The sequence below is a fragment of the Episyrphus balteatus genome, chromosome 1 (assembly GCF_945859705.1).
Source record: "Episyrphus balteatus chromosome 1, idEpiBalt1.1, whole genome shotgun sequence".
Taxonomy (NCBI): domain Eukaryota; kingdom Metazoa; phylum Arthropoda; class Insecta; order Diptera; family Syrphidae; genus Episyrphus; species Episyrphus balteatus.
This window is the reverse complement of record NC_079134.1, coordinates 59740686-59758849: the sequence shown is the minus strand read 5'-3', so window position 1 is coordinate 59758849 and position 18164 is coordinate 59740686. Positions and strand designations below refer to the sequence as shown.

At 32.3% G+C, this 18164-nt stretch overlaps 2 protein-coding genes and 2 long non-coding RNA genes across 5 annotated transcripts; 2 read left to right on the top strand and 2 right to left on the bottom strand.

Moving 5' to 3' along the window:
* The first annotated feature begins 781 nt into the window (after positions 1 to 781).
* On the top strand, positions 782 to 2617 carry LOC129907756 (uncharacterized). The gene is made up of 3 exons (XR_008771144.1): positions 782 to 2267; positions 2316 to 2445; positions 2504 to 2617. It is a non-coding gene; the product is annotated as an uncharacterized LOC129907756 (long non-coding RNA).
* A 96-nt stretch (positions 2618 to 2713) lies between these two features.
* Positions 2714 to 5094, bottom strand: LOC129907757 (uncharacterized). Of its 2 annotated transcripts, XR_008771146.1 has the most exons (6): positions 4488 to 5094; positions 3831 to 4397; positions 3368 to 3772; positions 3150 to 3311; positions 2947 to 3087; positions 2714 to 2843 (listed from the first exon to the last, which is right to left on the bottom strand). It is a non-coding gene; the product is annotated as an uncharacterized LOC129907757 (long non-coding RNA). The 2 variants fall into 2 exon arrangements; XR_008771145.1 differs by having other exon boundaries at positions 3831 to 5094.
* Positions 5095 to 5298: 204 nt separating this feature from the next.
* LOC129907748 (uncharacterized) lies at positions 5299 to 7478 on the top strand. The gene is made up of 5 exons (XM_055984098.1): positions 5299 to 5588; positions 5646 to 6045; positions 6109 to 6211; positions 6270 to 6805; positions 7291 to 7478. Exons 1-5 carry the CDS (start codon positions 5403 to 5405, stop codon positions 7398 to 7400), a joined length of 1335 nt encoding a protein of 444 aa, XP_055840073.1. The 5' UTR covers positions 5299 to 5402; the 3' UTR covers positions 7401 to 7478.
* An 822-nt stretch (positions 7479 to 8300) lies between these two features.
* On the bottom strand, positions 8301 to 16442 carry LOC129907753 (uncharacterized; the record flags this gene model as incomplete). The annotated part of the gene is made up of 2 exons (XM_055984107.1): positions 8301 to 10466; positions 12663 to 16442. A coding segment is annotated over one exon (1434 nt), but the record flags the coding sequence as incomplete, so codon positions are not given.
* Positions 16443 to 18164: the final 1722 nt, after the last annotated feature.

Here is an 18164-nt window from a genome sequence, read left to right as displayed (position 1 = left end):
AACCGTGAAATTCGATGTTTGAGAAATAATTCACCAAAAATCAGCACGAAAGGTATTTGAAATAATGTTTATGTTATTAGAGAGCATAAATAAAATAACTTGGCACGTATCTGTCAAATTTTTGATTTGAGTTAGTTTTTGGTTCCTGTGTATTTTTGAAGAATAACACCGAAACAGTGAATTGAATTGTAAAAATCTGCAATAAGTTAAAAACAAAACTAGTTTTTCTGTGAATGAAAAAAATTTTAACCACCCTAATGGAAAAAAAAAATTTTCATCGATAATTTGGTCAAAATAATATCAACGTTGAATTTTTTTGAATTCCACGAGCAACTGTAGAAGATAAAATTTTTTAGAGCCACCCTAATACGAAAAAAATTAATTTAAACTCATTGTATCAAAAAACAGAATTTAGAAATTTTCTGTGTCATTAAAATTTAAATTCTTCGAAAAATGAAAAAAGGAACATTTTTTGCACCACCCCAATTAATTTGTTTGCTTTTCAATTTTTTTTTAGAATAGGCACCTACATGTTAACGTTTTTTAACAATAAAAACATCGAATCAAGAGCAAAATAAACTTCTTCGGGAGATCTGCAGCCATATAATTTTGGCTGCGCAATATGCCCGACGGACGTTGACGACATACCTAAATGACGTTCATAACAACAGTACTGCAGTTGGGCTAAGTTAGTCCGATCGCAGATCTTACTTTATGAACACGACTAACGCAGGCCTAAGTTAGGCAGACGTTTATGAAAACACCCTATACCAAATTAAGTATTTTCTTAAATCGATAATTGGTATCAACCATGCAGATAGATAACCCAAAAATAAAAGATTTTCTCACAGAAAAACTAGTTTTGTTTTTAACTTTTTCGAATAAGACAAAACATTTTTGGATTCGGTTTTCTATTTTGAAAACAAAATTAGAACTTACATAGAACTTTGTTCTTTTTTTATGTTATAGCTTGGAAAACAGTTTTTTTTTTTCAAAAATCATTCCTGAAAACAGTTTTATTTAATAACAAAATGAATTAAAAATTTATTGGCTTTACAAGAAGTGATAGCACGTCGTTGTGAGTATAACCGTTGATTTTTAATAATGTTTTTTCCAAGCTAAGCCATGTTTTTGAAAAGTATTTACCTCTCCCGTCTAAACGAAGGGGAATAAAACTCTCCCTCCCCTCTACGAATTTTTTCTTGTCCCAATCCGACCTACATGCACTATCATTTTAGAACATACATACCTTGTTATTCAACGTACCTATGTACATGCCTACATATACAAAATACATAAATATAAAATTGCATTTTAACTTAACTAACTAAATAAATAACAATATATTGGCCGCGGGACGTCCACCTTCCATACAAATACTCCACTCTCCCTAATTGAAAAAAAAAAAATAATCGAGCCCACTCTTATAAATCTACTGCCACTTAATCAAACCTACTGCACTTCTTCAAATCAAATTACAAGCGTTTTAAGGAAATAATAAACCAATTCCTTTGTAATAAGTAGTATTGAAATGTACAAAATCTGCTCTTAACTCAGAACCAGCTCTAAAAAGCTGCAAAACACTAAGATTAACACTAGGTGTGTTTTTTATTACCACCGGTTTTAACTGGACAAAAAAAACGCCTCGGGGCTTAACCTAAAAACTTGGCAGCACTGCGTATTAAATGTTCCGAAATCAGCTGACTAGACAAATATACAGTTGAAAAGGAATTGTGAAACGTCAAACAAAAAAAAATTACAGCAGAAACAAACTAAAAAAAAAAACAAAAGAACAAATTCCGAAGATTCAACAATTAATCAGCAAATAGGTATTTTATTTCCACTCGAAACAAAATTATGTTAAAATGTTCATGAGCTTCGAAACAAACAACGTGAAACGTCCAACCGCCCTCAAACGCGAACAACATCAAAAGTCTAAACAACAAAAAGCTAGAGGCCGATCCGGCTTTGCAGTTAGACGAATTGATTTTCGAAAAGCTTGCACTTACAGACAATCTCTTGAAATAGCAATAGATTCCCCTACAACTCGTGTGCGGAAAGCAAAATCGTTCAAAGTCCTTCAGAAATCCTATGGAGTTAGAACAAATTTGATTTCCGCAGACGAACTGTTATCAAAAGATCGCATTACAACTCACTTCCTTGCATTCGAGATTTACGCTAGAAGGAATAAAATTCTTCTAATCAGCGCCAAACATCCACAACATCATTGAAGCAAATCGTGATTCAATTTCGTGGAGGGCGCAGAGGTTTGTATCTTTGTATATAAGAAGAAGCAATTAAACCATGAAATAAAGTTCCATTTCATTTACCTTTCTGTACTCCAATTGGAACGACAAGTAAAGTACTACAAGCCGTACAAGGCAACCAAAGATTGGCGATCAGTAAATTGGACAACGTAGGATCTTTCTTCATTTACTATTCTTAGTAAGTTACTCAACAAATATTGCAACTGTGTATTTAACTAATTGTAGATTCTTTTCAGTTGGAATGTAAGGTGTTTGTTCGATCGGCCGATCCAATGTTCCAACTATGTGGCCAAAGCCAAAAGCCGTTTAAACACAAAACGATCAGACAAGCTTTCTAAATCAAATCAAATATTTTTGAAATTTCTAATTAAATGATAATTTCACTTTTTATAAATACAAAATAATATGTCAATGCTACAAATACAGCTATAGCTGCTGCAGATCAAATCAGAGCAACTTAAATTGATTGTTGTTTTCTTTGATTTCTTGTGGGATTACTTTGCGTTCTCTTGGTTTTCGTTTTCTCTTCTAAAATTGCTCGTATCCTTCATTATATGGTTTGCAGTTTTCTTTGTTCTTAAAGACAAAATAAAAATAATTCTTTATTAATAGTATGTAACTAAAATATCTTATGTGGATCTAATTCTTAAAAAAATATTTTTTTAAAATTCATACTTACATTAGGTATATGTACCTTGTGACAAATGATAGAATTATGATTGCATGAAGTTGGTTTGGAATTCCAACATGGCCATTCGGCAATACAGGCAGCCATTAGGTACTTTTCACATTTTGGATGTGGTAATTGTTTGATCTTATACTAAAAAGTAGAGATTTAAAATATATGTAAGAACATTGGTAACACAACCCAAATTTACGCACATTATCAAACTTGTATTCAAAAATATTACTAGAGTCATTTTGAATGGAAAAGAGCAGCATGACAACAAGCTGAATATAAAATTTTGGCAACTTGTCGCAGACTTGATTGCATGATGGACAAAATCACCTTTGTGGAATTTTAGCTTATTTTGATGACGACACCTAAAATGAAATCTAAAAGGTAAGTAAGGTATTCAATAAAAAAGATAAGAATCAACCTGCAAGGTTCTATTCCAGTTGCTACAGCTCTCCGTTCTCTACTTCAATGCAGGTACTGCAATACAATTACTTCCAAATTGACATTAACCTGAGATTGCAGTGATAAAGTCCATTTGTGTTTCTTACAAGAGAGCAATTTTCCTCAAACATTATCTCAGGAAAGGCATAGATCATCACAGCAGTAGGAAATTTTAACTTTTAGTTTTTTTTTACAAAGAAGTAATAGACCGGGCGGCGGCTGCAGAAACGCTCAACTCATCGAGCTAAAGAAAAATTCACTTTTGTAGTAAAAGATGACTCTGAGTAACTTCGAAAACCAGAGGTCTTCCCGTCCGCATCCTGGCAGGATTGGCGTAGCAGGGTGAAATCGGGTGCATTTTTTAGGCACCCTTCAACTCATCGAGCTAAAGGAAATTTTATCAAGATAAATACAAATTAATAAATCTGAAAAGTAGAATAAACCTTTTGGATTCATGTCTGAGAACTTTCCGCGCGCTTTTAATTTCTTATCATTTGGCTTGCTGTTGGGTTTATGCTGCTGAGGATTGGAACTTGGAAGGACCGTCTGCGCCAGCTTGGAGACTAATAGGTATCCCTGGTTGTGGACTGCGGGGATAACCATAACCTGGATATGCTTCCTGGCTTACTAAGTCCATTGAGCGCTGTACACAGCTACATAATCTGGTGTCTTGGCAATTGCCCAGCAATTGCTTATGCTGTTGTTGTTGCGCTGCTTCACATAATTACTGTTGCTGAGACTGGACTTTGATTGTGGAGTCATTTCAGATGCTGCTGCAAGCGTTGTGTGATTAGCGGCTCGTTTTTTAGTTTTAATTTGGATTTCCATAAAAAATACAAATCCACCCCCAAAGAGCAATGGAAATGTTTCTTTGTCATAAAAACAAATTGTTTTTCTAGCAAACAGTGTTTTATGATTTTCATCGCAACCCACATGTTCATCTTCGATTGGTACCGACACGATGTAGACCAAGTGTAGCTGGACTGAATAGGGCGGTTCAATGTGCTCATCTTCAGCAAATTATTTTCGTCGTCAGATATAATGTATGTATGATGAATTTAAAAAAAGATTGTAAGATTGATGTAATAGGCAAGGCATACCTGATTGAAATTGAATATTAACAAAGACGTATAAGTTTAAGGGAATACATAGATGAAATTGTGCGATTAACTTCAGGTAATTAGTTTTTGAAGATTTTGTTTTCAGTTTAAAAAAATGTAATTCTTTTTTTAGTTGTTTTTTTTTTTTATTTTATTTTGTCATTTCAAACGTCAGTTTTGACGTTTCTAAACAAATTCTAAACAATTTATGGTTTGGTAGCACAGATTTAAAACTCTTCAAAAAGTTAAGCCCAAAGAATTCTCCGGGCTAAACAACTAAGCCCAAGGGGCTAAAGTGTTGTTGTATTTAACATGTAAATTGCTTAGCCCAGACTGCGTTTTTTTGTCCAGTTAAGACCGGTGGTAATAAAAAACACACCTATTATTTACCTTAATGTCATTGTTAGTTAGAATGTATAATATTAAGTAATAAAATTTGAAGCAAAATAAAACAGACACATACCAATATACTATAATTGTGTATAAAAAACAAATGTCTTTTATTTAAAATTTTATATAAAACAATGTACAAAAGAAATTTTGGCATTTTTAAAAATTACTTCACATAGAACAACATTAAAGCCTGGTACGCTGCACGCTGCTCGCGCTAAATTTTAGCTCCCATACAAATTATCGACAAATTTTAGCCGAGCTAAAATGAGTCCAATACAAATTATGGTGGGAACGGGTCGTTATACTATGTTTCCACTGATCCTAAATCCGAGATTTAGCTAAGTAGATTTAGAATAAATCTGGAAGTGTTTTCACTGGCCAAATCAGATTTATTTTGACATTTCTAAGATTTATTTTGACGTTGGTCTTTGACATTTCACAATTCACAAATCACAAAAGGAGATCATCAAAATTAAAACTTTGCAATATTTTTTTTAAACTTTTCGTGATTTTGATTTAAAAATGAATTTAGAATTATTATTATCCCATTTGCTAACCCTGCAAAGCAATGCTGCAGTGATAAGCAATGATCTCAATAGACGTATTCTTTTATACAGGAAAAAACGTCAACAATGTTTACTAAACATTTTACGAGCCTATAATAAAAAACAAGCATTACTGAAGACCAAGAGAATCGTTTGGACAAAAGTAAGTTGAATATCCTACACAATGGTTAACAGTCTTATTAAATTAAGAGTCTTTCAGACGCGTACTAGTAAATTTTGGAAAGAAGACATACCCAAAAACGACGACCAATTTTTCAAAGAAAACTTTCGAACTACAAGGGAAAATTTTGAAATTCTGTGTTTCCATCTTCGAAACTTAAAAAAAAATGACACCCAATTTAGGAAGTCCATACCACTTCCTAAAAGAATAGCGATAGCCTTGTATACACTCGGTTCCTCCGCAGAATACCGAAGCGTTGCAAATCTTTTCGGAGTGGGAAAGTGCACCGTCGGCAACATTTTACATGAATTCTGTGAGGAGGTTTGGAAGGTGCTACATCCAATCTATTTATCTGCATACCCACTCACTGAAGATAAAATAAAAGAAAACGTTGAGGGGTTTTCAAAGTTAGGCTTTCCGCAATGCTTCGGGGCTATAGGTTTGAAGATTCATTCATAATTAATTACTAAGTTTTTTCTGACAGCTAAACAATCATTTTCAGATGGTTGTCACATAGAGATTCGACCCGCCGCTGAAAATGCAATAGACTACTACAACTACAAGGGTTGGTATTCAACCGTATTACTAGCTGTTGTTGACTACAGGTTAAAACATTTCATTAAAAGTCTATTTTCTTTATTAACTTTTTGTAATGAAATTTAGATACAGATTTCTCTACATCAGTGTTGGCAGTCCCGGGCGTTGTAACGACTCTTCAATTTTCGAAAACTCATCCTTGAAAGTGCACCACCAGGATCCAATACTCAAGGCAATGTCAAAAAACTTATGCGATGTGAATGTACCACCAGTCGTCCTTATTGGAGATTCGGCTTTTAGATTTTCCGACATTTTGATGAAACCGTATCCATATAGTACGTCTCTGACACCAAGACAGAAAAATTTCAATTTTCATCTTTCCAAGAGTAGAAGAGTGGTTGAAAATGCTTTCGGTCACCTGAAAGCCAGATTTCGACGAATTGGAAAGGGGTTGGACAACCACATTGAGAACACAAATCTCATTATAAAATCCTGTTGTGTACTTCATAATTTTTTAAACTCGCATAGTGATGAAATTAATTCTCAGTGGTTGCAACGCTCAACGGAAGCTACAACAAGGGAACAACCAGAGTTCAATTCCATCATAAATGATACAAACCCAACTGCAAACAACATCAGGAATGCAATAAGTAATTACTTAGGTGAGTTTCGAAGTATACAAAATAAAATAAAACCAAGTTCGCAATTCATAAACAAATAATATATTTATTTTGTATATGCACATGCATTTAAGGCACTCTTCATCCTTAAAAAAAAAGATAATTTAAAAAAAAACTAAAGTAAAAAACTTAATTCAATTTAAAAAAAAACTTAAAGTAGTAAAAAAAAAAAAAACAAAACAAAAAAAAAACAATTCATAATTTAACAAAAACAACATAAATATTAAGCACAGCACAATTAATTCATATCACAATTTGAAATTAGTTTGATTGCATACGAGAAACTATTTCTCGTTGCACAACTTCACAGGCTGTTGCAATCCTTTCAAGGATTGCATTACTTTTTCGCTGCTCTTCCAGAATCTGCTCGTCAGTTTTTTGGATATTTTTTAAATTTTCTGAGACGATTGCATCCAGTTTGTTGCATTCCTTTTTGGTTTCTGACATTTTCCTTTTTTTTGTTACAGGTCTTGGCATGGATGAACTGGATGAGGGCCCTGGACCTTCTAATACTGATAGAAGAATTTCTTCTACGTCCTCAGTCTCATCAGAATCAGCAGCCTCCTCCAATGACTGAGAACAATGAGGCTCTTAAATGAGAAAACATTTATTCAATAATTTTTTTTAATAAAATAAAATAATATTGTTTTGCCTACCCGCAACGCTTTCTTCCACCAAATTGGATGTATTATGAATGGGAAGTCCTCCTAGAATGGAATGAATTTTAGAATATAAATTCCATTCCGATGGGGAACCACCAGACGGTCCAATAATTTTTTTTTCCTTTCTGCAAGTAAATATTTTCAAACGGCATTAAAAATCTACATAATATGGATTTCAGGAACGTATGGGACTTACTTGTAGCGATTGGTGAGGTTATGTATTTTTACTCTGATTTCTTCAGGGGAATGTTCTTTGATGGCGACAGCCATTTCTTTGAAAATGTGGGAGTTCTTACGGTTCCCACGGAGCTGGGCAATTTTGTCGGCCCAAATCTCCACCAACAATTCCTCCTCCTCTTGCCGCCACGTCTCTCTTTTTTGCTTTTTGGACAGCATCTGCAATTTTTAAATTATATTATATCAATTTTATAATTTATAAGTTAAATTTATATGAGTACTTACGTTTATAAACAATATTTATGTCCGGCTGTGTTTTTAAATTTAAATTTGATTTCGATTGTCAAGAAAAAAAAAAAAAAATGACATTTGACAATGAGTGCGTTCACAAAATTAGGTATGTTTCCTTCAATATTAGAGAATGGAATCATTCAGCCAAGTAGATTAGAAGAAGATTTATTTTAAATCTACTTTTTAGGAGATTTAAATTTGTATGGTAAATCACAGGATTTAGAAGTAGATTTAGCTCTAAATCTCGAAAAAGTGGATTTAGGCGTAGGTGGAAACGTAGTATTATTCTGTATTCCAAAATTCTGTATGACCCAAATTCTGTATCTGAAGAAAAAATTCTGTATGAACATAATTCTGTATGCCATTATTCTGCTTTTCTATTATCCTGTATTTCAAAATTCTGTAAATCCAAAATTCTGTTTTTCAAAATTCTGCAAATCCAATATTCTGCTTTTAAAAATTCTGGAATTCTAAATCTCTACATTAAAACATGTCCCTCAAGTAAGCAGAGCAAGTACCCCAAAATTATATCAAGTGCTCCCCTACTTTTGGAAAAACTTAATGTTCTGCTAACTCGATTTATAGTTAGCAGAGCAGTTATCAGAAAATGCCTTAAACTGTTAGTAAAAAATTCGGGTTATAATATTTAGGTGCCAAACAAAAATTCAAAAAAAAATTTTTTACAAAAATAATTTTTTTACAAAAAAAATTTTTTTTCTGCGATTTTCGAAAAATTTTTTTTTTTCAAATTATCTTGAATAATTAGGTGCTTAACTAATTTGAGTTAAGTACCCAATTTTTGAAAAAAATTTCCGAGATTTTCCATTTAAAAAAAAATATTTTCATTTTCCATGCAAATGCATGTTCTATTAACTTGAATTTGTTTTTTTTTTTTCAAAAAATTCCAATTTTTCGAAATAATTGGACATAAATAATTGAATGTTCGACTAATTTGAATTAAGCGCTCCATTTTCCGATGAATTTTCCGAGATTTTCATGTTCTGCTGGCTTGAACTTCATTTTTCTCAAAAAATTCAATTTTTTTTTCGACAAAATTCGATTGGAGTTATTAAGTGCATGACTAATTTGAGTTAAGTACCCTATTTTCCGAAATTTTTCATTAAAAAAAATATTTTCATTTTCCATGTTTTTTTTTAAGTTGATCTTTCTTCGTTATTAAACATAAAACCATTGACACACAATTTATCCTTTTCTTTATTAGGTTTTAATGATTTAATATTTTCCATTTTTCTGAATTCATTTTATATCACGATTAACGCATAACACTTAACTTAAGCTGTCGAACGCAAACTGCTTCAAGGTTCTGCATAGAAAATATCAAAAATCTGTACTCCAAAATTCTGAAAATGATAAAAGAAAAATTGTTTTGATAATGAAAAAAGTGGTGGGAACGGGTCGTTATTCTGTATTCCAAAATTCTGTATGACCCAGGTCGTTATTCTGTATTCCAAAATTCTGTATGACCCAAATTCTGTATCTGAAGAAAAAATTCTGTATGAACATAATTCTGTATGCCATTATTCTGCTTTTCTATTATCCTGTATTTCAAAATTCTGTAAATCCAAAATTCTGTTTTTCAAAATTCTGCAAATCCAATATTCTGCTTTTAAAAATTCTGGAATTCTAAATCTCTACATTAAAACATGTCCCTCAAGTAAGCAGAGCAAGTACCCCAAAATTATATCAAGTGCTCCCCTACTTTTGGAAAAACTTAATGTTCTGCTAACTCGATTTATAGTTAGCAGAGCAGTTAGCAGAAAATGCCTTAAACTGTTAGTAAAAAATTCGGGTTATAATATTTAGGTGCCAAACAAAAATTCAAAATAAAAAAAATTTTTTTTACAAAAATAATTTTTTTTCTGCGATTTTCGAAAAAAATTTTTTTTTTTCAAATTATCTTGAATAATTAAGTGCTTAACAAATTTGAGTTAAGTACCCAATTTTTGAAAAAATTTTCCGAGATTTTCCATTTAAAAAAAAATATTTTCATTTTCCATACAAATGCATGTTCTATTAGCTTGAATTTGTTTTTTTTTCAAAAAATTCCAATTTTTCGAAATAATTGGACATAAATAATTGAATGTTCGACTAATTTGAATTAAGCGCTCCATTTTCCGAGATTTTCATGTTCTGCTGGCTTGAACTTCATTTTTCTTAAAAAATTCAATTTTTTTTCGACAAAATTCGATTGGAGTTATTAAGTGCATGACTAATTTGAGTTAAGTACCCTATTTTCCGAAATTTTTCATAAAAAAAAAAATATTTTCATTTTCCATGTTTTTTTTTTAAGTTGATCTTTCTTCGTTATTAAACATAAAACCATTGACACACAATTTATCCTTTTCTTTATTAGGTTTTAATGATTTAATATTTTCCATTTTTCTGAATTCATTTTATATCACGATTAACGCATAACACTTAACTTAAGCTGTCGAACGCAAACTGCTTCAAGGTTCTGCATAGAAAATATCAAAAATCTGTACTCCAAAATTCTGAAAATGATAAAAGAAAAATTGTTTTGATAATGAAAAAAGTGCGCACTTTTTTCATTATCAAAACAATTTTTTTTATCATTTACAGAATTTTGGAGTACAGAATTTTGTAAATACAGAATTTTGAAATCCAGAATTTTGTGTTTACAGAATTTTAGAATACAGAATTATGAATTTACAGAATTTTAAAATACAGAATTTTGAATTTACAGAATTTTAAAATACAGAATTTTGGAATACAGAATTTAGGAATCCGAATTTTGACCCATACAGAATTTCGACCCCAACCCATTATCGATAACTTGTATGGGAATTTTATCTCGGCTAAAATTTAGCGCGAGCAGCGTACCAGGCTTAACACACAAAAAAAAAGTTTTGTGTACAAAGGCTTTTTAATATGCCCTGCCTAGATAGTACAGGTATAAAAGGCATTTAAAAAATAAAAAATTGTAGCACTCATGAAACATGGAAAAAAGTTTGCTTATGGGATGAGAAGCAAGGATAAAAAAGTCCATAAAAAAAAGTTGGGTGGAAGCGTGTTTTTTCGCTCAAAAAGATAGTGAAAAAAATTGTTGGTGAAATATCATCATGACACATGTTTTTAAGGTATTTTTTGATGCTGAATCTAATGGTACATACTTTGTATGCTTAATAAAAATAAAACAAAAAATCAATTAGTTTCTTTTTTTATGTGTCGCAGAGTTGAAAAAAAAGAACAAAAAGAAATAAAATACCTCAAAAATAATATAATAGCTATGTATATTTTGCACTTGTAACGAATATACAAGATGTCCCAAAATTAATAACACCCGATCATTAATGAAGCAGAATCGACGAGAAATCCTTGTCACCTTACCTTAGACAGGGTGTCCCAAAAGTAATGGATCAAACGAAATATGCTGATAGGCCAACTTTAGGGCTCTCAGAATTTTGTAACTTGTTCATCCCAAATCTTTACGGTTTTCGATTTAATGCAGTTTTTGTGAAATTTCGAAAAATCCCGACGTTGCAATTCAAATTGAATTATCTTTCGTTCTAATTTCAACTTTGGAAATTTGTATACATTTTTGAAAACTGCAATAACACGGCAAGTTTTCAAAATAATAAACCAGTTTCACACCATAAAAATTTTTTTCAGGGTGTTGCTATGAAATAAAAGTAAGAAATTGAGTTTTCATAAAACATGGAACTGTTAATTAATTTGCAGCAAAATGGCGTATGAAATAAAAAATATTTTGATTAATTAATTATTTCTTATTGTTAGGCAATGTTTTAGTGAAAGAATTGTAAAAAACAAAAATCAATTATGAGCAGAGGAAGCAAAATACTGTTGCAAAGTCGGGATTTTTCGAAATTTTACAAAAACTGCATTAAATTGAAAACCGTAAGGATTTGGGATGAACAAGTTACCAAATTCTGAGAGTCCTATATTATACAGGGTATAATTCTCTTGAAGTGGTAGAGCAGAGTGCCGACATTAGATACCAATTGCTTCATGCTTTTCTCGGATTATCTGTGTCAATTTGCTAGAACCAGCCGGCATACCATATCCTGTGATCGCTGTCTATCAAATAGACTACGGTTCCTTGGAAATGAGCAACAACGAAGTGTACGATGGCAATTTCGGGATGGAGCAAGGACCACTCGTCGTTGTTACTTCATTAATGTTCGGGTGTTCATATTATTCTCATTTCGCAGCCAAGTCATTAAATATGCTCAGCGAGTTCGATTTCGATGCGACTCTGACGAGAAAATTCTTGCCATAATAGTAGTTTTTCATTTAGCTCACTCGACGCTTATTCCTCGGACTGATTTTGAGCCAAGTAAATAAATAGCGTGTAAATAAATTCTCCAACATTTCTTTGGGTGCCCATTCGGCACAAAACAAAGCCATTCATGGACTTCTGGTCGCAGTAAACCTACTTGTAGTTCCCAAATATCTTTATCAGTTCATTTGTATTTCGTAGCCAAAGGATCTTGAATGAAGGACTTCCACCACTTCCACTTTTGTAGAATCTTTAAAGGATTTACGGCAGAATGTGCAGAGAACATGCAAGTAATGCTAGTCTCGCCGTTGTATTTGAGTGGTTATCTCTACAGCAGGCTTCCAAGACATCATCATCGGCTTCAAGTCATGAATATCTTTTAGGAAGAGACATGAAAAAAGAGAAAAGTAGAAGAACGAACCAAACTAACCATCAATATTATCCAGGAGTGTATTGATCCAAGATGTAGTTGACGCAGAAAGGTGCCATAATTTATTGTCCACGACAATATCCTCGCTGGCTCGCTTTTTTTGTTCAAAGAGAAAAAACAGGATTTTTTCTCGACTAATTCCATTTTGTTTATGAATTTTTGCTTATATGTGTAAAATATTAATTTATTTCACAAACTCAACGTTGAGTACTTGAGTAAAAGTACTTTTTTTATTTTAATCAATTTCAGCTGTCAAAATACTCACCTTTGAGCTATTTTTCTGTGGTTTAAATTAGGCTCTGTTCATATTTTTCATGGTAGGATTGGGGTGCGCTTATACTTTTTTTAAATTTATATAGTTTTTAACAATTAAATTCATAAATATTGTTGAATATTTATGCTAAAAGCAACAAAAAGTAATATTTAATATATTTTTAAAGAATTTTTTCTGAAAATTAAATTTTATTTCTCAATTTTTGAATTAAACGATTTTTTTGTTCAACCCAATTGCGCACTGAGCAAAACTCAACAGTTGAATGTGTTAGTGCAATTTAAAATGCACGGGGAAACTACAACATATAAGCACTGTGGAGTTTTTTCTCTTATTGCAGCTTGTAGGGTCGAAGAGAAATACCCCCCGAAGTCGGTTCTCTAGGTATTCCTTCCTCTATGGAAAAACTCTTGTATCTACCCTTCCGGTTGGAACACAAGGTGGCCCAATTTCTCAAAATAACTCTTTTATTGAGTACTACCAATTTGCTTTTATCAAAAAATGCACGATTGAGCTGTTTTTTAATGCTAAGCCGCCTCACTAATATCAATAAATTCCGAGGGAAATTTTTCATGATCATTTTCGTTTCCATGTTTAAAACATGGAAACATTTCCAGGGAAATTTTTATTCAGGATTGCCCCCATTATTTGGGCGAAACTCCTGATAGCTTTCAAGATCCGGGGAAACAAAAGTATTACGGGTGAAAGGATTATCGGACTAAATTCCTGATAGGGCTAGGTCCCTCTTTGAAAAAAAGCTTCCCATAACACCTCTTTCCATTTGCTTGCTGAGTATCATGTATAAAAATCAAGAGTGAGATTATAAGTAAAGTTACATTACTGTCAAAATAGCAGCGCCGTCGCCGAAATGAGTCTGGCAGTATTAAATTTTAAGTTTATTAACATTTTCTAAAACATAAATAAAAATCAGCAAAGAGAATTTAGGGAAGATAAGTACTAATTTTACCTACATTTACCTGTTACTTGTAAGCTAGCCGTTCGTCGGTGGCCCAAGCTAGTAGATACGAGTTTGCATGCACTCATAGCTTGTACTCACACTTACTAAGTTATTCTATGCATTTTATTTCTGATAGCATAAGTAACGTCTGGGGGCTCTGGGATCTTGGTCTAATATTGCTGTTCAGCACTATTATTTATTTTACTTCAGGTTTTGGAAATAAGTAAAATGAAATTCTGCTTTAATTCACACTAACTTAATTCACGGCATCAAGTATCTTGATTATTTCCATCCAAGTAAGGAAAAAGAAAAACTAAAACAACAACAATAAAACTTAGTTTGTACTTCTCAACAAAAAAAACAAATTTGTTAAAACTTTATTTAATTTTTGTATACCTTTTATATGTGATTTTTTTGCCTTAAAGATTCATTTATTTTACAATTCTCAAAATAAATATAATATTTTTAAAATACGTAAAAAAAACCTTCAATGCATACACCTTTTTTTTTGTTATTTTTAATGTTGTTAAATTAATTTTTATTTATTTTGTCTGAATCTTCAAAGTTTTAATGCAATTGGTAATTGATGTGATTTTTTCGATTTATTATTGGTATTGAATTGTATATACTGATGTTCTTGTAAGTTAAATTTAGACGAGTTTGAAATGAAGGACGATCTTAAGGAAGCTAAGTTATTACATTTGCTGTTTGACCAAGTAAAATTATAATTATTAGTATTTGAAGATATAATACTTATTGCCTCAGAAGGGATAAGCTTGATTAGATTGGTTCCGCATTTTCCACTGAAATGTTCACCCTCTCCGTCAACTAGTTGATATTTCTTATTTTGCAAATAAGTAGTATCATAAGTATTATTAAAAATTTTAAAATTATGTGTACCGTTGGCATTTTTATTGTTTCCATGTGAAATTTTCACATCATTGACTTTATTATTATTGATTTTGCTTGATATATTATTTCTAAAATTTTTTTTATTATATTTATTTATATTACTAATATTATTGCTAACGCCAGCTTTACTTCTAGTATCTTTTTTATTGGTGGTGGAACTCATCATGCTGTTGTTTTTCATATGACTTCTACTACTGCAATGCAATCAAGATATTTGCTTTGCAACTATGACACCCGGTCGACATTGTTTAAGTGATGCAGTTGTTATTGTGATATGTGATGGAGGTGTAGCAATGGGTATGGACGATGTCGCTGCTGACAAAGTGGGTTGTACTTTTACTATTGCCGTGGGTATTGCAGCACTATTCGCTGGGATAATGCCGCTCGTACTGTTAGAATTACTGTTGCTGATATTACTACTAGAAGACATGTTATTTGCTGTACTAATGACGTGAGTGGATGGACTTGCCAAGGATGATATCGATAGAGTATTATCTCCAGGGTTGGGAGTTAATGAAATTGATCTCCCTCTTACAATTGTCACGATGTTAGTTGCTCCAATTTTCGGATTCTTTATCTGTAGGAACGGACTCAACTCGGCTATTGTTTTGCGCTGCTGTTGCTGTTGATGATGTGGCTGAACAACAGTAGATACTAATTGCTTAGTAGTCAATGCTAAAGGAGATTCTTGTGATTTTTGTGCTTTTTTATGTTGCGCACCGCTTTCCCCAAATAGATGATCACCCTCAAGGTGTCTAATTGCTTCAACGATCGTCTCTAGGTTTTGTCGTGATCGTGTCAAGCCAATTGAATTTCCTCCTCCTTTTTTTTGCAGATCTCTTTCTGTGTTTACTTTCATGACAGTTTCATTTATTCGTTCAACTTCGACTTTTGGTTGGGCTTTGATTGCCGCTTGCAATATTGGTTGCAAGGCAGAAGTGTCGTATTTAACCTCGTCTTCTTGGGCTACAATTATTTCTTCGTGGATATTTTCATCACTTATGACTTCAGCGCAATCATCGTTTACGTCGTCAATAGACGAACATACTACAACCTCGGATGGTTCATTTTTGTCGTTAAGTGCTACGTAAGAAATTGTACCGTTTTCTTCCTGTATGTTGTCTGTATGTTCAATGACTTCATGGGCAATAAAATTGGCGTTATATAATTGCTTCTTAATCAAACGAAGCTCCTCTTCAATTACTGCTCGAAATCGCCTTTCCTTTTCCAATTGCTTCTTAAGGTCAAGTAACTCCTTGGCGCTATGCGTTATGTATGCATTTCCATGGGCCGCCTTTGCCAAACCTAAAGACACTACGCTTGTTGTATTAGTGCCAGTTTGTAGTAGAGTAGTTGGTTCTGGGGAAACTGAACCAAGACCTTCGTCAGAGGAATCAGAAATCGTTTGGAGTGACAGTACATTGTCAGTAAGCTTACGTTTTTTAATTGCGCAGCAACCATCATCGATGTTAGATCCGCCGCCGTTCCCACCACTTCCATATCCACTCAAAGACAATTCGTGTTGACCAAGTGTCCGTTTAAGTTGACTATTCTGTGCGAGAAGTTGAGTTTTTTGGTTCTCCAGATCACATATATACTGGGATGTTTGCTGAAGAATAGCCGCCTTTAAAAGAAAATAATAATTTTTTATTTAAAGTCTATTTAATCCGATAAGAGTAAGACTTTCTAAAATGTTTTTATTTGTATTTTCACGAAATTTAAAATAATTCTAGAAATAAAACAAGACTACAGATTGCACCTTTATGATTATGAATTATTCAGAATATAAAATTAATATACCTAGACAATTCGCTGTAAATTGATCTTTCGACATTAATTTTAAGTACTTTTAATCATTTAATAAATAAAGGTTTCCAGTAATTAGTCAAGTAAAGCTTTAGGGGTGATTTTTGGGTTTTATTCTTAAAAAATTATAAGAGCGTTGAATGTTAATATCTTCATTTTTATTCTTCTTACCTCTTCTAAAAAGAACTTGCTCTTAGAGCAAGTTCTTTTTATATTTTATATTTAAATTTTTCTTTTTATATTTAAATTTTTAAGACTTTTTATATAGAAATTTGGAAAATGTAGGTACAAAAAAAAATAAAACAAATAAAATTCGTTTAAAAAAAAATAAAATAAAATCTGAAATCAAATTGCTCACCAAAACAAGTACATATGCAGTTTTGATTGATATATTAAGATGCATTTTTAGAAAACAAATTTTCAAAATCGTTAGAGCCGTTTTTTTTAAAACTAATTTTTTATAAATAATTTTTGGGAAAAAAAGTTTTAAAATAAAATTGGTATGCCATTTTGTAGAAATCACTAATCAAAATCTAAAAACAAAATTTCAAAAAAAAAATTCAATGTCCCGTTTTCGAAACTTTGATTTTTCAAGGTTTATGAGAAAAAGAAAAATAAGCATATCACAAAGAAACGTAAACGTAGTCCTGAGACTCAAGAAATCAGAAAAGTTCTAAAACCGAAAATAACAAAAATTTGATTACAGGAACTAAAGAAGCGAATAATGTGGTAGCTGTTGTTAAATCAATATCTAACGCTAAAGGCAGCAAAAAATTACACCACCACCAATTATGATCTCAGGATTTCCAATTTTTAGAGATCATAGAAAAATAATAGAAAAATGTACTAATAAAGCTTGCAAATACACATCGTACAACAAAGACAACTGGAAAGTCACAGTCGAAGAAGCCGACGAGTATAGATCTGTCACTGAAGAACTGGGCAAACAATATGCAAATGGCAAATACAATGGCACTCATATGAGAACAAAGCTACATGGTCAATAAAAGTAGTAGCAAGAGGTCTTCATTCCTCGTGCTCTCCTGAGGAAGTAGTGGAAGATCTTGTACAAAAAGGCATCCAAACCCCTGATGCAGTCAATCTATTTAAGAATGATACAATTAAAAACTCCTCTGGAGAATCGACGACAGCAAACAAAGTCTCGAGGAGATTTTTAAAGTAAGATCAATCTTGGGCATAGCTGTTAAAATTGAACCACTCCGAAAATCTAAAGTTGTTCCGCAGTGCAAACGTTTGCCAAGCTTTTGGTCAAACCCAAAAATACTGCAACCGCGAGTTTGCTTGTGTAGAGTGCGAAGGAAAACATGAAACTAAAAATTGTACGATGAGCAAAGATCAGAAAGCAAAATGTGTGAACTGCTGGGTAATAACCCGGCAAGCTATAGAGGCTGCCCAGTTGCCAAAAAATTCCAAGAGTTTAGAAGCAAAAATACATCTGCTAGAGACAAACCCAGAAACACAGTAAATACCGATTTAACTGCTGAAAACAAGTTACCAAATTCTGAGAGTCCTATATTATACAGGGTATAATTCT

What these genes read in the sequence shown, in the direction of transcription:
- LOC129907748 (XM_055984098.1), top strand. Translation starts at nt 5,403, where the DNA reads ATGAATTTAGAATTATTATTATCCCATTTGCTAACCCTGCAAAGCAAT. An exon ending in GCAATGCTTCGGGGCTATAG is followed by an intron (nt 6,046 to 6,108) that starts GTTTGAAGATTC and finishes AATCATTTTCAG; the next exon opens with ATGGTTGTCACATAGAGATT. An exon ending in TGCAATAAGTAATTACTTAG is followed by an intron (nt 6,806 to 7,290) that starts GTGAGTTTCGAA and finishes TTTTTGTTACAG; the next exon opens with GTCTTGGCATGGATGAACTG.